Here is a 23609-nt window from a genome sequence, read left to right as displayed (position 1 = left end):
TAGAACCACCCCTCCCAAATAGCATGTTTGCATGGAGACAATGTCTAGATGCAAAGACTAATGTTAAGGGAGGAGTTTCTGGCAGAGCAGTAGGTGGAGGATGAGAAAAGAAAGAAAGAAGTTATTATCTGATCTCTGAACTTATGTAGCAAGTTTTTTGTGCCAAAAAATTGTGTTATCGTCTCTGAATTTATCAGTGCCTGGCTGGTTATTTAGAGTAAGGCAAAGCAAACGTGAAAAATGTTTGAAGTACAGGCAAACAGTTACCCATGACAATGGAAAGAGCCAGTAAGTCTCGGAAAAGTGAGGGGATGTTCCAATTGCTGGGCAGAGCTCATTCTTCAAGAATGGCTGCCCCTGTTATGTGGACATTCATTGAGGAGGAACTGAGCTAAATAGAACTGAGATTGGGAGAAATGGTTCCAGGGTACTGAGAAAAAGATCAAGCCCAGGGTTTAGGGTAGCTGGGAGATGAGGTCAGTTACTAGGGCAGAAGACAAGTTACAACAATCTCAGCCTCTGTTATCAGAGCCAGGCACAGTGCTGGGGACAGAATGTGAGCCCCAGGAACAGCTCACTCCTCTCCAGAGCAGTATGGAGGCCACCAAATTCCCAGGAGCAGCAGGAGACACAGATGATTCAATATTCCATGCTCAGGCCAGCATAGGTCTGAAACGAGGGTCAAGCCAGGCCTTAATTTCCATGTGGGGATTTGTAGACCTTGGCTAAGGGAATAAACAAAAGCTACAGAGGATGGGAACAAGACCGACATTTCTTTTTTTGTTTGTTTTTTATTATTTATTTTTTGAGAGAGAGAGAGAGAGAGCACAAGCAGGGAAGGGGCAGAGAGAGAGGGAGGCACAGAATCCAAAGCAGGCCCCAGGTTCTGAGCTGTCAGCACAGAGCCAGTCATGGGGCTCAAACTCACGAACCGTGAGATCATGACCTGAGCTGAAGGCGGACGCTTAAACGATTGAGCAACCCAGATGCCCCAACATTTCTTATCTTACTCTGTATTTGTCAGTATTAGAGGTCAAATAGTAACTACATGGAAATCTCATAATTAAAAACTGGCAAGTGCACCTGAGTGGTTCAGTCAGTTGAGTCCGAATCTTGATTTCAGCTCAGGTCTTAAGCGCATGGTTCATGGGTTAGAGCCCCACTGTCAGTGCAGAGCCTGCTTGAGGCTCTCTTCCATTCTTTCTCTCTCTTTCTCAAAATAAATAAATAAACTGTAAAAAAAAAAACATAAAAGAATTGGCCATAATCCCACTGACAAGCTGAAAATTTTTGATTCTACATCTTTCTTTTTTTAAATTGATGCTCTGAAATCACTTTCTGTTGTTTCCCTGTTTTTCTAGCAACCTGGAATATGAGATCCAGAGCACATCCTTCATTTTCCTCTCTTGTTTTATGACTCTAGTAGGATCCTGTTTTCCTTACTGATTTACAAAATTTAGCTAACTTAGGGTCTTCAAAGTACAAAGTTAGATCTAAATTTAGTGCTCTGAGGTGTCAGGAATACTTAGTATGATTTACCTGGGATAGATATTGTAGGTCATAAAATGGAAGGAAGGAAGGAAGGAAGGAAGGAAGGAAGGAAGGAAGGAAGAAGGAAGGGAAGGAGGAAGGGAGGGAGGGAGGAAGGGAGGAAGAGAGGAAGGAAGGGAGGAAGGGAGGAAGGAAGGGAGGAAGGGAAAAGAGGGAGGGAGGGGCCCCTGGCTATTCTGGTGATTGAGAAGATAGAATCAGGTAAGGATTGGAAAAAAAGATTTCAACATTGGGCAGGGCTTCATTCCTCATTCACCATGCCCAGCCACTAAGACCTTTCCAGAGATAGCCAATTCTGTTATGGGCAGTTTTTGATCCCCCGTAAGAGCTCAGGACACTCAGGCACTATGTGGGGGCCAGGCTCCATCCCTATCACCTGAACACTGTCCTCCTTAGTCTCTGGAAAGCCAGCTGGCCAAGGGATAGGCTACTTCCTTCTTCCTTTCATCCAGAACCATCACCCAGAACAATCCAGGCCTCTATCTTCTTGAACTCGACTTTGAAAAAGCAAAAGCCACTTAACTCTTGCAGCAAAGAAAGCCAGACTTTCACTGCCTAAAGCCAGCTCTCCCTTTTGAGGAGGAGGAAAAATTGTCTCTTTCTTTCCTGATGTGCTTACTGCCAAGGAAATAAGACCTAATTCTCAAATAGGTCATCCTGCCAAAATGTTAACAATGATTGGTTGTGGTTGAAGTTGCAGGTGATTCAGATTTTCTTCTTTACACTGTTCTGTATTTTCCAGCTTTCGACAATTATTGTGTATTCCTCTTGTACATCAGTAAAAAACACTGCAACCCCCTTTACTGCAAATAAATCCTGCTTTGAGGATTGCCTGTCCCAGAAACCTTCAGATGTTTCATCCTGGGTGAGGATTAGCTACTATGGATCCCCAAGTACCTCACCTGTGCCTCCCTCAGTCACAGCCCTTTCATTCTATATGGTCAGTGATGCCTTGTTCCTTAAATCTCCAGGGCTTAGGTCAATCATCAGCACATAGTAGGTCGATCTGTTGATTAAATTAGTAAGCCAATGAATAAATCAGTGACTGAAGCCCCATATTACCTGTTCAACTCTAGACTTTAAAAATCTTTCTAAGTCATAAAGGAGTTCATATGTATTAGAACAAATGTGGTCCATTAAGACCAAGTTGGTTCTCCAAAAACTCAAGAATCCATGGTAAAATTTGAAAACTGGCAAACTCTCCAACATAAAAACCTAAAACTTGTTAGAAATATTTCTCAGGGTGCCTGGGTGGCTAAGTCGGTCAAGCGTCCGACTCTTAATTTAGGCTTAGGTCATGATCTTGCAGTTCATGAGATTGAGCTCCGCATGGGGCTCTGATGCTGATTGCACAGAGCCTGCTTGGGATTCTCTCTCCCCCTCTCTCAAAATAAAAAGATAAACAGGAAAGAAAGAAAGAAGAAAGAAAGAAAGAAGAAAGAAAGAAAGAAAGAAAGAAAGAAAGAAAGAAAGAAAGAAGAAAGAAAGATTTCTCAATTCCTGATCCAAACCCTTCCTAATCCCTAAATTAGTATTTAGAAATGTACTTGCAAGTATGATAGTCTTAGGCTATAATGGATTAAAGCTAGGAAAGTTCCATTTGTCATCACCACTTGTTTAAAAATAACAGCCACCCCACAGCCAGGTAGGGGACATACTATGCCTTTTCTGGTTTGTTTCTTCTTAACGGAAAGCTGATTGTTCAACTACAGTAGTTCAACTACTACCAATTGGGGAGGCGGGGAGGGCCGGTGAATATCCCAAATACTTAGCTCATTGCTTCACTGTGATTCTAAGGGTCCAAGAAAGGCCTCTTGCACCCAAACATTGTCCATTTCCTTAGTAACTCCTCTCCTTCCTGTGATAGGGAAACAAAAGCTTTCATTCCAAGATAAGGCTGACCCTATAAACACACGTCCAGGAAAGGGACATGGGCTAACAGCCATACTAAAGTTTAAACAGCATCTGTTTAAAGTTTAAACAGCCCCTGAAGGAGAGAGAGGCCCTGCAGAAAGCGAGGAAGGGAAGTTTGGAGAACTTAACTCCATCTGGACCAGCCCCCTTTTTGCCCAGAGCTTGCTGAGCATTTAGACTGGGTACACGCTATTTAAGGTTGGAATTGTTGGGTTTGGATTTCACCTAAATAAAGTGGCTTCTGGTTTACTCTTCCCGTGCACTCTACTGTGGAGAACAAGACTAAGCAGCCTGATTAGGGACGCATAGCTGGGAACAGCACAAATGCAAAAGAAGACTTGCAAAGGGGGAAAAGTGTGCTTTTCTGTTTTAGGAAACCTGCTGACGTAGGGAATGCTTCTGTTTTTCTGCAGAAATGCTGCCTTCAGTGGACAAAATTCAGCCACAATCAAGCTAATTGAATGCACAAATGTAATATTTTTCCAGGGCACCTCCAATTTAATGCTTGATGAAATCGTGTCTTTCGCATATATTTACAAAAGCTTTTCTTCATCCAGAAATGTCTGTTAAAATTGCTTATAGATGCTGAGATAGCAAATCACTCTTCTAATGTAATGAGATAAGTCATCTCTATAAACTTTGCTTGCTCAAATGTACTCGCATAAAAGAAATCAGGCTACAGGCTTTTCTCAATAAATAGAATGAACAACTAGAACTTGATGGCTATAGCATGTTCTGCCTCATTGCTAAGGGATGTTTAAAATTGCACCCTCTCTCTCTCTCGAAGCAGAGTTTTCATTTTGGTAGTTGATGGAAAAAGGAGGTCAAATAAACTGATGTGGATAAGAAGCCAAAGCCGTTTGTCAAAACACGGGGAGACGCCTGGAGATTGGAGTCATTTAAAGACTAAAAATTGATTTAAAGGAGTTCTGTCCTCAAATCATTTTTCTTGCTAAATGTAGCCACTCTGTGAGTCAGGTTTTCCCTGTTTTAGCCATCTTTACTAATAATTTACACTACAGGAACTTCACATGCTGGGAAGATTCATATGCAGAGCCGTTCGTGTATAGCCCAATAAAACGGATCCAAAGGTCTGTTTGGAAAAATCTGTATGGCAAAATCGAGGCCTTCAGAGGTTTAGCCAGTTGTTTCCAAATAAAATTTGTCTTTAATCTGGAAGCCAACTCTGTGACAAAAGACCTAATGGGCCATCTTACACATGCCTAGGGTCACCATATAGGGCTGTCATGTATGGCCACTCAGGTTGTGTACTGCATAATTCAAAAGGAGATACCATTCATATAGTATACGACATGAAGGGTGCCATCTGGAGTTGTACGATGTGACAGCCTTGCTTAGTTCCACAACACAGGTCAGAGGGGGAAAAAGTCATCCTCTTGTTCACATAGTTCAGTAAGTTTCCATGGCTATACTACATGCATTGCCTTTAACTCCTCAAAGAATAAAATCAAAGTTCTTATTATCAACTGACAAAATGTTAAAGCCTGCCTGGTGCTCTCTTCCTTCTCTTTACAAAGTAAAATTGTTTGGGAGACTATTCAAATCTCCAGATGGTTCTTTATTTCAAGAAATGCTTTGGACAGCTTGACCAAGGACAGACTGGAATCCGGAAGAGTATGAGACCAAAGTCCAAGTGCCCTATCAGTTTTGGATGATATTAGACAACCATTGCTCATACAGGGGAGAGACAGCGGGCGGTGTTTGGAACACTTCTCCCAGAGCCTTTCCGGTGCCAGTCTGCCTTTTGAATTTTCCCTCACGCCTGCTAGAGGATCCGACCAGCCAGACCAGTGGCCAGGGTGCCCTAGGCCCGGTGGGGGCAGAAGCCTTCCCACAATCCGGCTGCACAGCCTTACCTTCTCCCACCACTTTCCCCCTTGCAGCCTGAAACACACTTTATGATGGAAAGAAACAAAGCCCAGATACTTCTTGATATGAAACATTGCTCCTGACAGCTTCTGCCCAGCCCTATCAATTTTGAGTTCAATACCATAATTTAGGGTTAAATGTAAACATCCTGCTTCTTACGCAGTTCCTTGAACTCTGCCCCAAGCACACAGAAACGCAGATTTTAGGATTTGAACATCAATTCTAATATGCATAGATGGATACATTTGAGAAGGCACTACTTTTGCCTCACATCCTTTTTCAGAAATAGCGTCGTGGGCTTACAGGTACATCAAGGGCCACACAAGAGCCATGCTCCACCCTGAGTTTCTACCCCAAGTTTGCCAAAGGTCAAAACGGCAAATCATTCAGGCCACATATATATTTTGTTTGGTCAACACAGTGTCATTTGAATGGAATTTGAAGTGCTCAAAGTGGGGCAGACCTTCATTTCTCCGGCACCCCCACTCCCCACATTCTGTCCGACTAGCCATTTTACCTGTTTATTGCCATTACCTACGGTCCCTGCAGACTACTGTGTCCTATGTCGGCCAGGTTCAGGAATTAGCAGGTGACACAGAATCCTCTAAGAAGGAGGAATAAATACAGCGTAAGGGTTTGGGGATAGCCATCAAGTCCCTCTGCCTCCAGCCCTATTCCCAGCTTAGGGGAAGTTCCTGGGTGAGCAAGCTGTCCACAGTGTCCTGGGCTAGCAGCCCGTGGACAGCATCTTGACATTATGAGACACAATGACACACATCATGTTTACTGCAGTCTTTCCATGAAAGGGGGGCACGCCTGAAACCAGGTGGTGCCAGGAATGACCCCTGGCTGCCGGGAGGTAGGGGGGACAGAATTCTTTCTGCCCTAAGTCTTTGTGCCTATAGTACCTTTAGTGCGAATCACCTATTCGCCCTTAGCAGAACTAAAAGAATCTGGTGGAGAGCTTTCTCCCTGCATTAAAACTTCACCTTGGATTTTCAGGCAGAGCTCAAAAGCTTCCTTCTCCTCTGGGTCATCTTTCCCAATCCTCCACAAAGCAATCACTTTCTTCTCTGTGCTCTCAGTCCACTTTTGTTACACCTCCTTCCAAGAATATCGTAGCCTGACTCACTGACAGGTGAGTCCTTGAGGTTGAGACAGAACATTATGTATTTCTGTACGTCCGAATGGCTTTAGATATATTTACAATATTTGCTAAATAGAGCCCACCATGCCACCCCACTCGTCTTCCCAGTTTGAGGCCATCACTGATCATTTGTTTTCATGTAATTTACCTGCAGGAAGATGAGCAGATGGAAGTTTTTTCCCGTAGTTACTATTATCCCCTGGGCATGAAGAGCTGCCCAGAGTTTTCCCTTATAATGGATATGTTCTCTGCCTGTGCTGTCCAATACATGGGCTGCTAACCACATGTGGCTACCGAGCATTTGAAATGTGGATAGTGTGACTGAGGAAGTGAATTTTTAATTGTGTTTCATTTACATAAGTTTAAATGTAAATTGCCACATCTGGATACTGGCCACCATATCAAACAGCTGAGTCCCAGAGCTTTATTCCTCTAGCGGACAGCTTTACCAGCTGAGCGATACAGCCCTGATGCATGTCTGATTTTTATTTCTTATTTTATTTGTTTTTACACGTGTTTGATTGCTAAACAATTAAGTTGAAAGCAAGGTCCACAGAGTACTTGTTTATAAAGTAAAAATTCAGTTTATTCATCTGTTTATGACACAGTACACAAGAGGCAAAGTGTTTCACATCATAGGCTTCACTTCCAACTCCTTGGAATGTTCATTTCTTTGGCTAAAGAGACTAGACATGAGAGGCAGGCAATGCTTAGGCAACTGAAATAAAGATGGGGAAGGGGCAATGCTAACGTCATCCTCGCAGGGATGAGCATAAGGGGGCTGTTAGTCACAAGCTATTTTCTAGAACTGTTAGCTGAAAACAAAGGAACACCGCTCCTGGCGCTCATGCTGTCATGGGCTCAGTCATCCCCACCGCACAGGTACAGCAGCGCTTTCTGGTAGTCGCCCTTCGTGTCTTGCTATAAATGGCCGAGGAGAAAAAAGAAATTCAGTATCAGCAAAAAGACCCAAGGTCTGCAACAACATACAAGCAGGCTCAACGCATAGAGTGCCTCCCTGAGCAGCAACAAAGACAAGACTCTGAGGGACCTGTCCAGGCACAAAGACTCAAACCATCATCAGCAGACCCTCAGGGGGTCTGAAACTAGTTGGGGGGGGGGGGTGCGTCAAGTGACATGATTACTGCGAGGGCAGAAAGAATGTGAGGTAGTAGTGGATTAACACAGCAAGGAACCAGACCCACAGAACCCGGCCTGCTCTTACTGCAGTGAGGTCCTGTATGCACCACCACTTTTCTCTCTGGCCTGAGTGCTTCCAGAGAAGAGAGGTACTTTCCTGCCTCACCGTGCTGTTTCCAGGATTCTTAAGGTCACGTGGGAATAAGCTAGTGAAGTGAGGAAATGATTACTAATGGGCTCATTGGTCCCTAAACTTTAAACACGTGCCCTAACAAACCTGGGTGTACCAAACCCACCTCAAAATTCATCCTTTGTAACCACGGACATGCCTTTGAGATTTGCAGGGTCTTCTGGAAAGGGGGGCTGCAATGCCTGTCTGAAGGACACGCCAGGGGGCTGATGTGTGTGCAGCCACTCCTTGCATGCAAATGCTCCGTCTCTCCAAAATAGAGAGACTGAATTGATGGGAGATGGAAGTTCTGTGTAACCAAATGTTGCCAGGCCTATCACAGAGGATTTTCAAATAATGGAAACAGTTGACCCTTTAACAAGGCCAAAGTTAGGGGCACCAACTCTCGCCCCTGCCCCGTGCTGACAAAAATCCGCATATAACTTTTGACTCCCCCCAAAACTTAACTACTAATAATAGCCTACTGTTGACCAGAAGCCATACCTGCAACATAAACATTAACACACATTTTGTATGTCATATGTATGATATACCGTATTCTTACAATAAAGTAAGCTTTAGAAATGGAAATATTAAGAAAATCAGAAGGAAAATACATTTACAGTACTGCACTGTATTTATTGAAAAAAATCTATTGATTTTCAACCAGTGCAGTTCAAACCTGTGCTGTTTAAGGGTCAACTGCATAAAATGCAAAATTTAATTGATCTTGGGCTCTTCAGGAGGATGTCAGCAAGTCTTGCAGGATCATTGTCATGAACACCAATTATCACTGTAGAACAGCAGATGTGGGAAGTGTAAAATATTTGCCTGTCTCTATAAGATTCTAGGACAAATCGTTAATGGCACTTTCTAAATAAACCGCTGATACCTGAGGACTAGCATCTCTTCCCCAGTGAATTAGAAAACCACCACTCTGTCATTATTCTGACAGGCCACCAGCCTGGGGCTCCAGGGCCTTCTAGATGGCCAGGAAGGGCCAACACGTCACCACGGGGCTTACCTGGATGCAGTAGTACAGGGACTTGCCGTACTTCCTCTTGAATTCAGACCTAATTTTCAACATGTCCACTTCACTGCGAGAGACCATGATTCTAATCAGGACTTTGTCGCGAGTCCCCTTGCCCTGAAAGTCAAGTACATGTTCCAAGTTACAATTCACTGACAACATTAATCCAGTAAGTTTTCTTGCACATGGAACTCATCTGGGTTCTTGAGGCTGCCCTTTAAGAAAGTGCAAAGGTAATGATGAAACTACTCCTTTAAGAAAAATGAGCATCTTGGAATTTCAAACACTCCAGGATGACATCAGCACAAACCCCCACTTTGTGCATTCAGTAAACGTGTACGGAGCATTAACTACTGCATGGTTCAGTTTAGTAAGTGTGAGAATTTACATATGTAACAAACAGCTCCTGGCTCTCGGGGCTTAGAGAACACAGGCCACCACACTTTCACTGTGGCTCTGTGCCACTGTGGATGGTGTAAACAATAAAGACCACAGAATTTACTTTGAGAGTCTCAGACCAGAGGCACTGAGGAACATGTCCTATTTGACCAAAACCCTAGGAGAGATGGGAGAGGTGGTGTGGGCAAGGGATGATGCAGGAAGGAGCGGGAGGGCCAGGAAGGTGGAAAGCACAAGGGACATCTGAGGCGCAGAAAATGGGATGGGATTGTGGGAAGAGACAGTTGTGGGGCCGCCTTTAGAGTCGGACAGACCTAAGTTCAAATCTAGCTACGTTATTTCAGGCTAGTTAAAGCTTTCTGAGCTTCAGTCTCCTGATCTGTAAACAATATGTCACAGGCCAAATGGGCTTTTTGGTAATGATTTAAGATGCAGTAAGTAGCACGATGTCTCCTGCACAGTGGGTTGCTTAATAATCTCTCCCTTCCTTGCCCGTCTTTGCTCTGGGGTAATGGAAGACCATCACTGAGAAGTCTGAGCAGGAGTCAGACACGATTACCATCTGGTACTTTATTTTCTACCTGCGCACAAACACACGTTCAAGAAGGTAGGAGAGAGAGACAGAGAAGACTGACTTGTGGTTTTCTCACCTGTCCGATACAACCACAGCTGACTAGTACATTCCTGCACCCAGACAGCAGTGTCCCTTTCACCAGCCACTAGTCAAGGAGACTTATAGTTCGGGGCACAAAAGAAGAAAAGCCCATTGTGGAAACATGGACCCCTCAGCTGGCTGCCCTTACCTTCATGGAGTCGTACAGTCGGTCAGCAAAATACAGGGGCTTGTTCTGAATGCACTGGACTGTGGAGTGAAGAAAAGGGGTCAGCTACTCCTCTCCTCACCAGGGAGGAGTGAGGCCCTGACCCCGGGCCGCAAATAAGATGACCTAATGTAACAGGAACAGGCTGCAAAATGGGAAACACTAAGGGAAAACCTGGGCTCCTCTGAAACTCGGCTCCATGGTGATTTTAAACCAGGGGATCTTGAGGGCTACAGGATATGTGAGTTTCCCCAACAGGGCCCCTTTTGTTGTTATTTTATTCTTCCTGGGCAACTCCTCGCTCTACCAACGTAAGCGTCCCTCAGTTTCATACCTTAAATTTATTCAGTGAAGACTATACAACTACCCAAGTCATCTAAAGGAGCCACACCTCCCAAACACACTTGAATTAACAGGATGGCCACTTGTTACTTCTGCTATGGCAGTTTACTGAAAGCTGATGTCCACTATGGATGGGAGGGGAGAGCCACATGCTCACCCAGGTTCAGGAAAGCATTTTCCAGGTCTCCTTTGACCTCTTTCTTGATGCTCTCCAGCATGTCATAAGGGCTGTAGCTCTTGTACCTGTCAAACACTAAGGAAAAACAAAAAATAATTACTAGAACAGAGCGGCTGATCAAAGCTGTCAATGATCACTCACATGGTTACACACCATGATAAAAATAAACAAACAAATGAGGATGATCACAGCATCTTAGAGGGTTAGGGGTTGCCGTGATGGACCAGAGCTGACCCTGCACCGGTTGACCTGGGACAGCTGTACTGAATGGCACTGTCCTGAATGTCACGGCCAGACCACATTTTTTGACCATCTTCAGCTCTGAGTGGAGCCTTCTATTTGGAAGCAACGAGTAACAGTACATAGTGCCCAGGAAAGTCCATTTACTTCAACAAATACAGCATGATAAAATGATCCTAGACAAGAAGGGGCAGCAAGATACAGCACCAAACATGCAAATAGGAGAAAGAAGGATCCAAAATGGAAGGGAAGGGCCAATGGACTTGGTGATGGAAAAATGAGTGAGATTATGGGGTACAAAGTAGAGAGTGAACTTTGTTCTGGCAGACCCACACCCCAACACACATAACCAGCAGGCCTGACTGAGAGGACCATCCCAAGGTTCTAGGACCTCCTCAGCACAGCACCCACCTTTCTGGAGGTGACACACACTCCGCTCGGTCATGATGCTGATCCACTTGGGCACGTCTGTTCCTTTCCTCTTCACTCCAGCATCATAGAGGTCCTACAAGCACAACCAACCAGGAAAGTTGACTATGTGGTCCAGAGTAAGGTCATAAAAACTGTCATGCAAAAAAAAACCCAAAAACCTATACACTGAAAATGCCAAATGAGAAAGGACAGTTGCACTGAAGACACAGGCAGCAATGTAGTATTTAAGTCAAAAGTTTTTCTTTTTAAAGGGTCAAAAGTCTTAATCAAGTCTTCACTAGGCACAAAGTATGAGACTAGATTATTTGTGAGGTGGGTGCTGTACACATTGATGTCCTTGAATGCCAAAGGGAGAACCAAGAGCTTCTATTCCTACCCAGAAGGACAAGCAAATGTTCATTGGTACATCCAGCCCTCATTCCTTTGGTACTTTGGATGGCAAATAAGCTAATGGTTGTCTGCTGAAGACAGTTACAGATCAGGTACCTATACCCATGCTTCTTAGAGACTCAGAAAGTCTCATTTTTAGTTTCTGGAAAATTTAGGGGCTACAAATTATGCTAAGAATGGCAAGGAGGGAAGGAGAAATATTCATTCAAGGTTAAGATACTCATTAAGTGACCACCCACCATCTGGGGGTTGTAAAACCTAACTTCTGTCCCTTCATGTAAAAACCTTCTCTACCTCCTGCTAAAAGTGCTGTGAGAAACACACTGAATTTTAAAACTAAAATGAATTAATTTTCTCTGCAGCTCTTATAAAATGCTTTGAGATTAGCTGTTGACCCTCTGGAAAAGGCATGCAGTTCACAGTGATCTGAACCAGCTTAACAAACAGTTCTCGGTGATTCGCGACTGGAACCATCGAAAGTGCTATTCAACCAGACAAGAAGGGTCTCTGCCACCCTCCCCTTCTCCCTCACCACAAAGGACAATAAGCCTTCCTATCCCTGGCTGTGCCTCCACCATTTTCTTCCACTCTGCTATGTTGTTTATGTAGCAAGTGCACACCAGTGCACACAGCCTTAGCACACTCTGCAGAATCTGGTACTTTCATACAAGCAAAGCCTAAACAAGCATATGTGACTCAGGTATTGATCCTATAATTCATACCAGCATCAAGAGGGAATATCTTATGATAACTACTGTTCCCAGAGAGTGAAAATGAAGCCCACAAATTTGACTTTCCTCCCTTCCAAAAGCGGTGCCTACTTCCCTTTGCACTAACTATAGGCTACACATAGTGACCCACTTCTAACGAAGGGTATGACAGAAGTGACACTGTGTGACTCCTGACATTAGGTGATAATAAGCATTTGGCTTCCTCCTTGCTTTCTCTCTTGGATCACTCACTCTGGGGAAAACCAGCTGCCAGGTTGTGAGGATACTCGAGCAAGCCCTTAGAGAGGCCCATGTGGAGAAATAGTAAGGCCTCCTTTCAACAGTCCTATAGATGGGTGACCTTGAAAGGAGATCCTCCTGATGCTGTCAGGCCCTCAGATGATGCAGCTCTGGCCCACATTTTGGCCCCACCCTCATGAGAAGTCCTGAGCCAGAACCACCCAGCTGAGCCCCTCCCCAATTCCTGTCCCAAAGAAACTGAGAGATGTAACTTAGGGCTACCACTAGGTTTGAAGGTAAACTGTTACACAGGATCAATAACTACTATATAGACTATCTAGAGATTTGCTGGAAAACAGAAACTCAAACCGAGAAGCTCGCTTACCCGAGCATCCTGGTCAATCAGTTCATAATCAATGACGGAGCCATCCTCTGCTCTTCTACCCTACGGAAGAAAACAAAATTAAGAACATCAAATAGTTTCTTTGTATATTTTAAAGTTGAAAATGGTATCTTCTCCCCAACTCTTGTAAGCCGTTATTTAATTTACTGAGCAAACACACACTTAAAGTTTTTCTTCACTTGGGATGCCTGGGTGGCTCAGGTCATGATCTCACAGTTCGTGGTTTCAAGCCCCACATCAGGATCTGTGCTGACAGCTCAGAGCCTGGAGCCTGCTTTGGATTCTGTGTCTCCCTCTCTCTCTCTGCCCCTCACCTGCTTGTGCTCTCTCTTTCTCAAAAATAGACAAACAAATACGAAAAAAAATTTTTTCTTCATTTTGAAGTCTAGACAAGACTAAGGATTGGTACAACTGAGGTAGTGAAGTGGGGGGAGGGGTGGGCATCATCAACCCCCCCCTCCTGGGATAGGCACTTTACAGAATTCCCTCTACCTCCAAAAAAAAAAAAAAAAAGCTACCAATATTTAGTTCCCTCCCTCAGGGAGCTTACAATCCTGATGGAAAAACAGCGTGGAACAAAGATAAAACAACACAGTAATCCATGGCTTAAGAAGACATGAAATGCAAAAGAAGGGAGAAATCTGACAGCATAGTCAGCAAAGTCTGTGGACAATGGGGTAGGGCTGAGGTGAACACTGAAGGATGTGTCAAATGAGGCTAGTAAAAGGGATGGGGAGAAAGGCACTCCCCGTGGGAGGAACAGCACAGGAAGAGGCTGAGCGTGGCCACAGGTCAGTGAGGTGCCACACAGCTACAGGGGAAGGGAGGCAGGGGGGAATCCTAGGAGGATTAAATTAGGGAAGGGCAGGATATAGAGACCTTTTTATTTACTGTTTTTAATGTTTATATTTGAAAGAGAGTGAGTGCAAGCAGGGATGGGGCAGAGAGACAGTGGAGACAGAGGATTGGAAGCAGGCTCTGTGCTGACAGCAGGGAACCCGATGCGGGGCTAAAACTCACAAACCGTGAGATCACGACCTGAGCTGAGGTCTAACGCTTAACCGACTGAGCCACCCAGGCGCCCCTGGATATAGGGAACTTTTAAAGGCAGCGGAGAATCTGGATTTGATGTAGCAGAAATGCATGTGATCAAGGGAGTGAAATAGTGAAGGCAGCCTTCAACAGATGGGTGGTTGGTGGTACACAGGGCGAGGAGTCGCCAGGGAGGGCTGTATGGAGTTGTTACAGTAATGGAGATGTGAGTGGGCAGGATGCAGCATGCCAAACAATCATCTGTCATTAAGGTTCCTGGAGAAAATCATTTCTCTTCCCTCCCCCGGCACAGAGGCTTTAAATTGCACACTGGTCAGGACTCAGAGGGAAATGCCTTTCATCCACATTTCTGCGTTAACATTAACAAACAAAGACCCCCTCTCCAGGCAAAGGACTACCTGGGCAAATCCTCTCGTAAGACGTGAGAGCAGAGAGAACGAAAGAAAAAACAAGAGGGTCACTTCCCATCGAGTCCTATGTGGCTATAGATAGAGGCAAAGTGACCTTCCCCAAGTCATGTGGCAAGGGCTGCCACATAATCCAGGCCAGGACTTGAGAGCCGCCTATTCCTCCTCTGGCCCCAAAGTCCACTTGACCATGCAGTTTCTCAGGATAAGAAATCCTATTATACAAAAATGACATCTCTGCAGTGACAGTGCAAACCCAGTGTCAGAAATGAAGCTGGCATTTCTGATGCAGGCACAGAGGATTGACTTAATTCGCTCCCAGGTATAAAATGCGGTATGTGACTTGCCTTGGGAGGAAACAAGGACAAAGAAAGAAACCGGAAACCAACCTTTGCAAGGGCAACCATCAGCTTGCGGAAGTCACCGGATGTGTCAGAAATGATGTCTTTCTCCAGATCAGTCTTGTACACTTTGAAAACAACACATCTGGTTTTATGCTTCCTGCCTGTGCAGCCAGCCAGCCACCCACCCCAACTGCCCCCTGCCCCATTAAGCCTCTGAGAAGCAGAAACAGTTGTGGCAGCATGGATGTATCCACCCAAATGAGGGCAGATGGTCTAAAATGATTTTTAGACTCATAAAATCAGAGCTAAATGTTATTATCAGTGACAGGAGATAGGCAGGGCTGGATCCAATCAGGCATTCTCAAGCTCACCTTTGATCAGTGACCTCTTTTGTAGCTAAAATACTGGTTCCCAAACTCCTTGACTAGGAATAATCACTTTGAAAAGGAAAAAAATTGGAGGGCTACACACACACACACACACACACACACACACACACACACACACACACCTGTGCTTTGTTATCCACTGAATGAGAAACTGCACAATGGCAAAAACTTGTAGGAATTAAATATTACTCTTAAATGAATCTGTATTTTATTATTCAAATAGCTTCTACATTGAAACCCAGTAACAGATACACATGTAAGCTGCATCATTTATTCTAGCCACAGCCTCCTGTAGTGCTTGGTGCACACAGATCCACATGCCTCTTGCAATAATTATCCACAATCCAGAGTTGGGAACTTCTTAAGCAGAGACTGGAAAGCACCCAATACATTAAGTCCATGTACACTGCTTTCTACTTCCCTCACCAGACCCTTAAGGAAAAAAAATTGTTTTCTCGCCTTTCCCTCCTGCCTATCCTTTTATAGAAGTTCTAGCAGAATGTAATAACCAAAACCCAGGCCACAAGAAGGTAGAAAAGAGGGACCTGGACAAGGGCAAACCCCTGGACGGTCCAGATGGCATTTCTGCATACGTAATCTAGGCATCCTATCCCCAGCACTAGCCCAGGTAGCCATGACGGGGTTACAGAAATTGGGCTGACAAGCTGCATCACAGAGCGGGAGCTACTCACTTTCCTTGTAGACTCTGTTAATTTCCTGAAGCTCTTGGTTGGTCCTTGAGCAGATGATCTCAATGAGGGAGTCCTCATCAGTCCCCAGCCCCTGTGAACCAGGCAGCATAGACATCAGCAGGGGAAGTTCTCCAGGCCACTAGCCTATGTCTCCGATCTCAATCAGGTAAATCGCAAACATGGATTGGGTCAGTTAGCATGCTCCTTTCTACATTCCCACCTACGGGATCTGTACTATATTCCTCAGCACAACATAATGTTATTTTCTATGTCTATTTTCTATGTGCGAATGTTAAAAATACATATATATGTATGTATATCAAATGGGAAGAGACAGTAATGGAATACACCAAAATGTTAAAAGGGGTTGCCTTTTGGTGATGGGTTTACAAAATGAGTAACTTTTTCTTCTTCCTATTTTTCTTTATTTTTCAAATTATTTTAATAGATGGGAAATTTTTCTTTATTAAACAATTCCGCTCAGTAATTTAAAATAAAGGAAGAGAGAGAGTTTGTTGTCCTCTGCAGCCAGCACCACTGGAAGGGAGTAAGTCTTTTACCAGGGAAAGGTACAGATAAGATAAAATTTTTAGCTTCACTTCTTTGAAATGTAAAATTGGGTTAACGTTAAAAATTTCATTCTTGTACTTCCACTTTCGCTTGATTACTATGCACTCTTCAGGCATTTTAGGGAAGCAAAAGGAAATAATGAAGTGCCAAATAAACCTAGACACCAACACTTTATTAAGGAATAAGAATTTGATGGGTGATGTATTCAAATTTAATATATACACTTTTGAACGTGCCAGATAGCTTGAAAGGACTCAATGAAACATGTATTTCAAAGCTGCCTTCATGATCAAAGTCAAGATTTAATAATCAGGATTCTCTAATACTTGTCTTTCCGAATATGGAAATATCACTTTGAACTAAGTAGAATTACAACTGTTTAAAATGTAAATCAATTATAAGGTGTTAATACAATACGAAACTTACTTATCCACATGAAAAGTGTGTCAGCTATTAATTAAACTTATTAGAGTTTATATGCCCCTGAAAAGTGGTTCATATAATATAAGCTAAACCTCAGGTTAATGGTTAATTTTGAATTTTATTCATAATCTAATCTACGAGCAAATGCCTCTTCTTCTGAGTTTTTAATCATGACGTGTAGAGGTTCTAGCAAAGCCAAACTTTCTTTCCATCTTAGCAAAAGGTCTACGCAACAGTCTACACAAATGTTATAGAATGACTACTGAGTGTCTTCAGATATTTTAGGGGGTAGGCTTTCAATCTCGAGATGATAAAAATAGAGACTAGAAATAATTCATGTATTGGAAGAAATGCCATATCCTGACACTGTTGAAATATAAAACAGGTATATCAACATAAGATGTTTTCTTCCCTCGCTGATATGCCAGTGTTAATATCTGAGAATTCTAATAGTGTTTTTATCTCTATTCAAAGGTGACCTTGGCAATTTCCAAAACTTGGCCCAAGCTTTCCACAGATTGTCTACAATTCCTATCACAAGGGCAACTTCTACCGTAACATATGGCTAATATTGCCACTGGTATTGCCAGAAGTCAAAACAGATTTTTTTTAAGCATAGTTCAGTTAATGTCACTTCGAGCTTTATGGATTTCAGAAGGGTACTCAACTGTAATAGCTAATGGAAGAGCTGGCACCAGGTCAAAGATTTAGTCGTCAAAGCACCTTTCATTGGGCCCAATTACAGAGATTACAATGGTGACTGACAGCTCGAACAGGTCTATTTCAAGTCACTAATACCTAGTCATCGATACTAGTAAGATTGTACGAATTACAACTAAATAGATTTTTGACGAAAATAAGATAAACTGATCTGAAGTGATGATGGTCAGAAGAAACCTAGGACAGGCTGACTTCCATGACTCCAATAAACCCACGATTTGGTTTTCAGGAGTGCTCTTTTTATCAAGCAGGGTCATTAAATGTTGTTGACATTTTATCTTTGTAATTCTACCTTCTCTGCAATATAGGCTACTTAGGAAACTCAGAGCAAGTCAGCTCAAATAAACTGAGTACAGGTTGGACTAGGCTGGAGAACTGAAGGAAGAAAGAGATTTCCTAACAAATCTTTCAGCAGCCCTGAGCTATCAAGTCCTGGGCAATGGAAGTGCCCGGTGTGAGAAGCCGCCTCACTCTCGAGGTGTTCTCTGGGGAGAGAGATGACATGAACCGTGACATCAGCTCTGGTGACAGGCTTACAGCTTGGTCCTTCATAATTCAGGAACAGGCATCATAGAAAACGCACTCGGACTTAGAATAAAAAATGAGAGCTATAGTATTCCCCTGTACTCTGGAGGCTTTACCCAGTTTTATCAGCAGAGGGCAGTATCAGATTATTCAAAGTGTTACAGGCACACTCTACATATAAAAGGGGTTATATTTTGCTGTAAAATGCTTTTATGTTTATGCATCTATCACATTTATATAATACTGGATGTTTTAGGTATGCACAAAATTCAGGGAGTTTCTAACCTGGAATTTTTACTGTCTAATGTAACTGAAAATTCTAAATTAACTTTGCAAAAGCAAAAAGCAAACAAGAGATAATCTGTGCTACAATACTTTGAACAAAACACAGGTACCATTCACAATCTGAAATCACCCTTTATATACACTATGATGTTCTGATTTTTTCCTGAATTTGAATCAAACAGTGGGACTGACAGGAGAAGGTCAGAAGAAGAAACACTCAAAACCACATAGGCAGAATTTGCAAGCTTCACTTAACAAAAGCTATGAGTTTTACTTTTGCCTCAATATCACAACAAATCTTTTTTTAAGAAGGAAGTGCAATCAAGGAAGTACTTTTTCCAAATGGTAATTCCAATTGCCCAGGTGCCAAGCAGTAGCAGCTGGTAACTGACTTCTCAGCATCATGAAATTTCTTTACAGTCTTAAAAAAAGTAATTGAAATATTTTTGGTACAAATCCTGAGACTTATAGCTCCAGTTCATTAAAAAAAAAAAGGTTCCAAATGAGAATTCAACAAAACTAAAAATCACCTAATTATACTTAGAAAGCTGTAATTTACAAATATTAATGGCAGATTTGACAGAGATTACATCTCACACATGTTTACCTTCATGGAGGCTTTCAGCTCAGAAGCATCATACTGAGCAGGTGTTTTCAAGAGGCCCAAAATCACGGTCTCCAGGTGGCCGGACAAGGCTGACTTCAGTGCTGATGTAAGTTCCTTCAGAAAAAAGGGCAAGAACATGGAAAAAAACAGGTTGGTAACCAATGTTCCCTTTAAAACTGGTGAATGAAACAAAAGTAAGTGGGATGTGTTTGTAAGGCAGGTTGTGATTCCTTAGCCACTCTGGGATCTCAGACCAAACTGTCCCTCAACTGCATTCCCCTCAGTGGACCCAGATGTCAGAAACAAAAAGATCAGACTGCTCTGACAAAATCCCTTCACATCCAAGCTGAGCCATCTTCTCCCAGTCATTAAAAGGAAACCGGGGCAGTATGCAATTTCTCAGAAAGCTAGGGGTGTGAGGACACTTTATAACACCCTCACAAGTGATAACCACTCATAGAATACAGGGCACTTTCCAAGCTCAAGACCTCTGCTAAGAAGGAGGTGGTTAGACTAGGGAGCCCCCTGTAAAAGATGTTTATGCAGCTGCACGAGAGGTGGCTGCTAAAAGTCCCCAGAGGAACCAGAGGCCCCACCATGGGTGGAAGTTGGATCATGAAGTTTTCCTATGCAAAACACTTCATCCAGGACTGAGAAAACATCTATTTGTCCATACCAAACTGGGGCCGAGTTGACAGAGCCGATGGGAGACTGAAGTCCCTCTTTCTCACCCCCTTGACTTTCCCGCTCTGTATTATATCTTAAGGTTTTCACTGTCATAATTAATGTAGATTTTAAGTCAGAGGTCTGAGTCAGCACCAATGTATGCAGACAAATACACCAATTCAATGTGTCTTTTATAGCTGCTTCCTTGACAATTAAACTTCCTACACATCATGAGCATTGAGTGATGCCTGAACTCTCCCACTGTAATTATTTTCCTTTCTTTTCACTTTTTCCCTGTTCTCTCCCTTCTTTCTTTCTCCCCTGCTTGCCAGCAGCACCTCACAGCATCTATAATGGTGCCAGGAGATGATGTACAGTCTGCTTCTGGCAGAATCTCTGCAAACCATTCATAGGTGGTGAGAGCTGAGACGGATCTCAGCAATCACCTGGCCCACCCCTTCCAAACCTACTCTCTTCTGATTCCTGGTGTTCTAGTAACACACAACACCTAGAAAGGGACTTGAAAAGCAACACCTGCCAATTGTAACACCAATTTTCCAATTTGGAAATTTGAGGTTAGGGAATTCCAAACTTAGCCTACCCTTGACACTCCTCGACCCATTGTCTGTTCAAACTCAAATAGCATTTGGGTAGCTACTGACTTCTTCCACTTCTATTATAAACTCCTATTGGCATTCAACTTCCTGCTTCTCACAAGGTCTAGCACAGAGCTTTGTATGTAACAGATACCCCAGAAAAGTTTGATAAAAAAAAAATTACCATTCCTTATATAGAGAAATCTGGCATCTCCTTGAACATGAAAAAACAAAACAGAAGACCGAGATTCTCCCCCAGCTCCTCTCCACTTCTATTAGCTCTGCTCATGGTCTTCAAAGCTCATGACCTAGGCAGCCTCAGCTCATATCACTAACATACTCTACAATACAGGGCTTTCTCCTTGACTATGCAGACAACTCATTCAAAACACTAAGGTTCTACTTCCAAAATCTCCTTCGGAAATTATCTCAAGTAATTTATGTATCTTTCTGCACACAATGACAATTTTCCTTAGCCCAAGACTAAGAGACATCACGAATCAGTAGGAGAGTGAACTGTCCCCACCACACACAAAGCCTGTGTGATCAATGAACCCTACCATAATTCTGGTAACATGTTCCTTCCAACATAGTATGTGAGGGCTTTGTTCATCTATCTACTCGAAATCAAGACCCAGGCATCTCTGTTTCCATATACACTCATGTGTACACATCCAAGTGTGTTCTAACACCCCACCCTGTAAGTGACAGATGAGGAAGCAATTACAGGCATAGTGTCCAAACAGGTGAGACTTCTGCTCCACCTGGAACTCAGTCCTACCAGCTCCCAGATCCTTTTAAAAAATTGGAGAAATAAAGCACTCCCCTCATGGCTCACTACAAAAGACTGTGCAACTCTAGTTGGAAAAAAGCATTTTAATGCACATGAGATAACAGAAGCCAGATTCTTCCAACTGTTTGAGTAGGTGGGGGTTGGAGCTATAGAAGGCCTTGACCTGCAACTCTCAGAACCCTGGTGGTCATGTCAACCCCAAGAAAAGAAATGTCTTTTCCAGAAGCCTCCCAGCTCACCTCCACTGTGGCTACGAGTGAAAGCCGTTAAGTCAAACAGGAGCTGCAGGAAGCCACGCTTACTGCACTGTCCAAGAATAAATCAAAAGCTTTTAATAGCAAGAAGTTAAAAATAAAACATCCCGTCCTTAAAAATAAAATTTCCTAACACTGCAACAAAATAAAGGATGAACAAATGCTGGGTTGTTCCTTAACCACTAGAGCACAAGCAAGGAAAAAGCTCACAAAGGCTCTTTAAATAGTGGGAACATGGCATATTGAAGATAGCCTAGTAGACCAAATGAACTACTAACTAAGCCCAAGAATTCAAGTATATATATATTTTTTAAGAATGAGGAGAACCTACCAGGATCAATCCTAAGTGAAGTCTAGGGTCCTCAGATTAAATTAGAAACATCTTATCAAGAGCTAGCAGAAGTCATAAAGATGAAATGGGTTGCTACATATAAAGAACTACATGCCTGGCACAAAGCAAACATTCTAGAAATGAGACATGTTGTTGATAATCCCTAGTCCCTCCTAACTTTCTGTTCCCAGCAGTGCTCCCTCCATACTCTCTGGTTGGAGGAGGGCATATAGTCTTTATGGTTGAGCTCCAAGCACTCCAGGGGGCCATGAAGTGGTGAGTGAAGACTCTTACAAGGATGTAAGAGGAAAACCTCGGATATCCAAGGAAAACCTGGCTCTTGCTGGGATGAGCCAGAATCCATTAAAAGAAAAAGCAATGGCTGAGGAAATGAAATGGAACAAGGAATGCCCTCCATCCCTGAAATTGCTTGTACCTTTTTGGTCCTTCTCTGGTAGGCGAAGGCAATATCCTGTCTCTGTTCATTGCTGCGGTTGGTCAAAATGTTGACGATGGTGACCTCATCCACACCTACGGAGATACAAGTTGTGAGTAGTTAATAACCCATGTGCTCTAGTCTTCTGGGCTTATATTGAAGGTTTCAAGCAGTTTTTTCAAACTGTTTTCCAAACTGTTTTCCAAACTATAATGCCAAAACATCAAGGTTTGTTCTTTTTGTCAGTATCCTGCACCCAATGTGTTTACCAAATTTTTATCCTGACAGCCTCAAACCTCAAGTCTAAATGGACCTTTTGAATATCTGCATTTAAAAATAAACTACTTTATTCATAAATTGGTTTCTGGAATCAACCGTGGGAGGTGTGTTTGTGGGGCTTTGGCAGTCAAATGGAACAACAAAGATTTAGGAGGATTTTAAATGAAGGTCCCCAAATTGCCATTTAACTGGGGATTTAATAGACAGTAACTGTGAACTGAATTAATTGAGACAATTATTTATATTTATTGCAGGATTACAGCTATATAAGCAGCTAGGTATAATTTCTATAATTATAGAAACTGTCATGACAAATGAGTCAGATTTAATATGGCAGTTGTATTTTAATAGCATAATTGATTAATGCAATCATACTTATTGAAGACTAAATTGTTTTTTAAGGAAAATAAATGTTCCACTGCTTTTAATCTTCAATAGCAATTTTAATAATCAATTTTATAACTTTATTAAAAAGAGTAAGTGGTTTAATCTAAATTAAATCTAAATTGGGAGTTATGAAGTGACACCAAAATATTTTAGTACCTATTTTAATTGGAACATGTGTATTTACAAAGATAAGCAATGCCTTCTTGTATCTGAAAGTTTCCAATTTTATAACAGAAATACTCCTAAAATGCCATTTAACTTAAGAAAGCATGATTTTAAGAATTCAGAAAGTGAAAGGCCTCCTTCCTGATTGATTCCGAACTTTGTTCAGTAAAAGCAAGAGTCTTTTTGCCATAACTGGATAGGTAATTCTTGGGTGAGGGAGAGAACAGCAAAGCCCAAAAGGTCACATGCGAACCGCAAACAGCTTTGCCTAAAGGAAATCAGAGGAGCCCCAAAACAACAGAACTGTTACAACTATAATGCTTTGAGGCAGAGGCAATAAGCCAACTGATAGAGAAGGAGTCCTCAACTCTCAAGCATATTAGATCAAAATGCATTAGGTTAGATTTTCTGGGTATAAAAATAAGTAACATTTATTTTTGTATTTATATACTCATTTCAGAGTGAGTTCATACCAGTATGTTGGTCACTTATCTTAAGTGCATTATCTATAACTTTAGTTCCGATTTTGAAAGTACCAATGTCAACAGAATAACGCAACTGCTATAAATGAGATGCAGTTTTAAAGACGCTTATTTCAGCATTAGAGAGAGTATCAAAAATTAAGGGGGAAAAAGAAGCCCTATGTCCAATAAGAGATCTATTACATATGTGTTCTTCTGTCCATACAATG

At 42.6% G+C, this 23609-nt stretch overlaps 1 protein-coding gene across 3 annotated transcripts in view; it reads right to left on the bottom strand.

The window, feature by feature from the left end:
• Positions 1-7063: 7063 nt before the first annotated feature.
• The window catches only part of ANXA2 (annexin A2), a 43169-nt gene continuing 26623 nt past the window's right edge, over positions 7064-23609 (bottom strand). For all 3 annotated transcript variants that reach the window (XM_003987068.6, XM_006932480.4, XM_045059230.1), the window contains exons 4-13: positions 22088-22182; positions 19012-19125; positions 15882-15972; positions 14846-14925; positions 12979-13038; positions 11233-11326; positions 10561-10656; positions 10044-10102; positions 8836-8958; positions 7064-7423 (exon numbers count right to left, since the gene is read on the bottom strand). In XM_003987068.6, coding sequence (XP_003987117.1) covers positions 7364-7423; positions 8836-8958; positions 10044-10102; positions 10561-10656; positions 11233-11326; positions 12979-13038; positions 14846-14925; positions 15882-15972; positions 19012-19125; positions 22088-22182 — 872 coding nt within the window. In that variant the 3' untranslated portion in view covers positions 7064-7363. The remainder of the gene's footprint in view (positions 7424-8835; positions 8959-10043; positions 10103-10560; positions 10657-11232; positions 11327-12978; positions 13039-14845; positions 14926-15881; positions 15973-19011; positions 19126-22087; positions 22183-23609) is intronic.

Source organism: Felis catus, chromosome B3, assembly GCF_018350175.1.
Source record: "Felis catus isolate Fca126 chromosome B3, F.catus_Fca126_mat1.0, whole genome shotgun sequence".
Classification (NCBI taxonomy): Eukaryota; Metazoa; Chordata; class Mammalia; order Carnivora; family Felidae; genus Felis; species Felis catus.
Note: the sequence above shows the minus strand (reverse complement) of the source record. Positions and strands in the feature narration are given on the sequence as shown.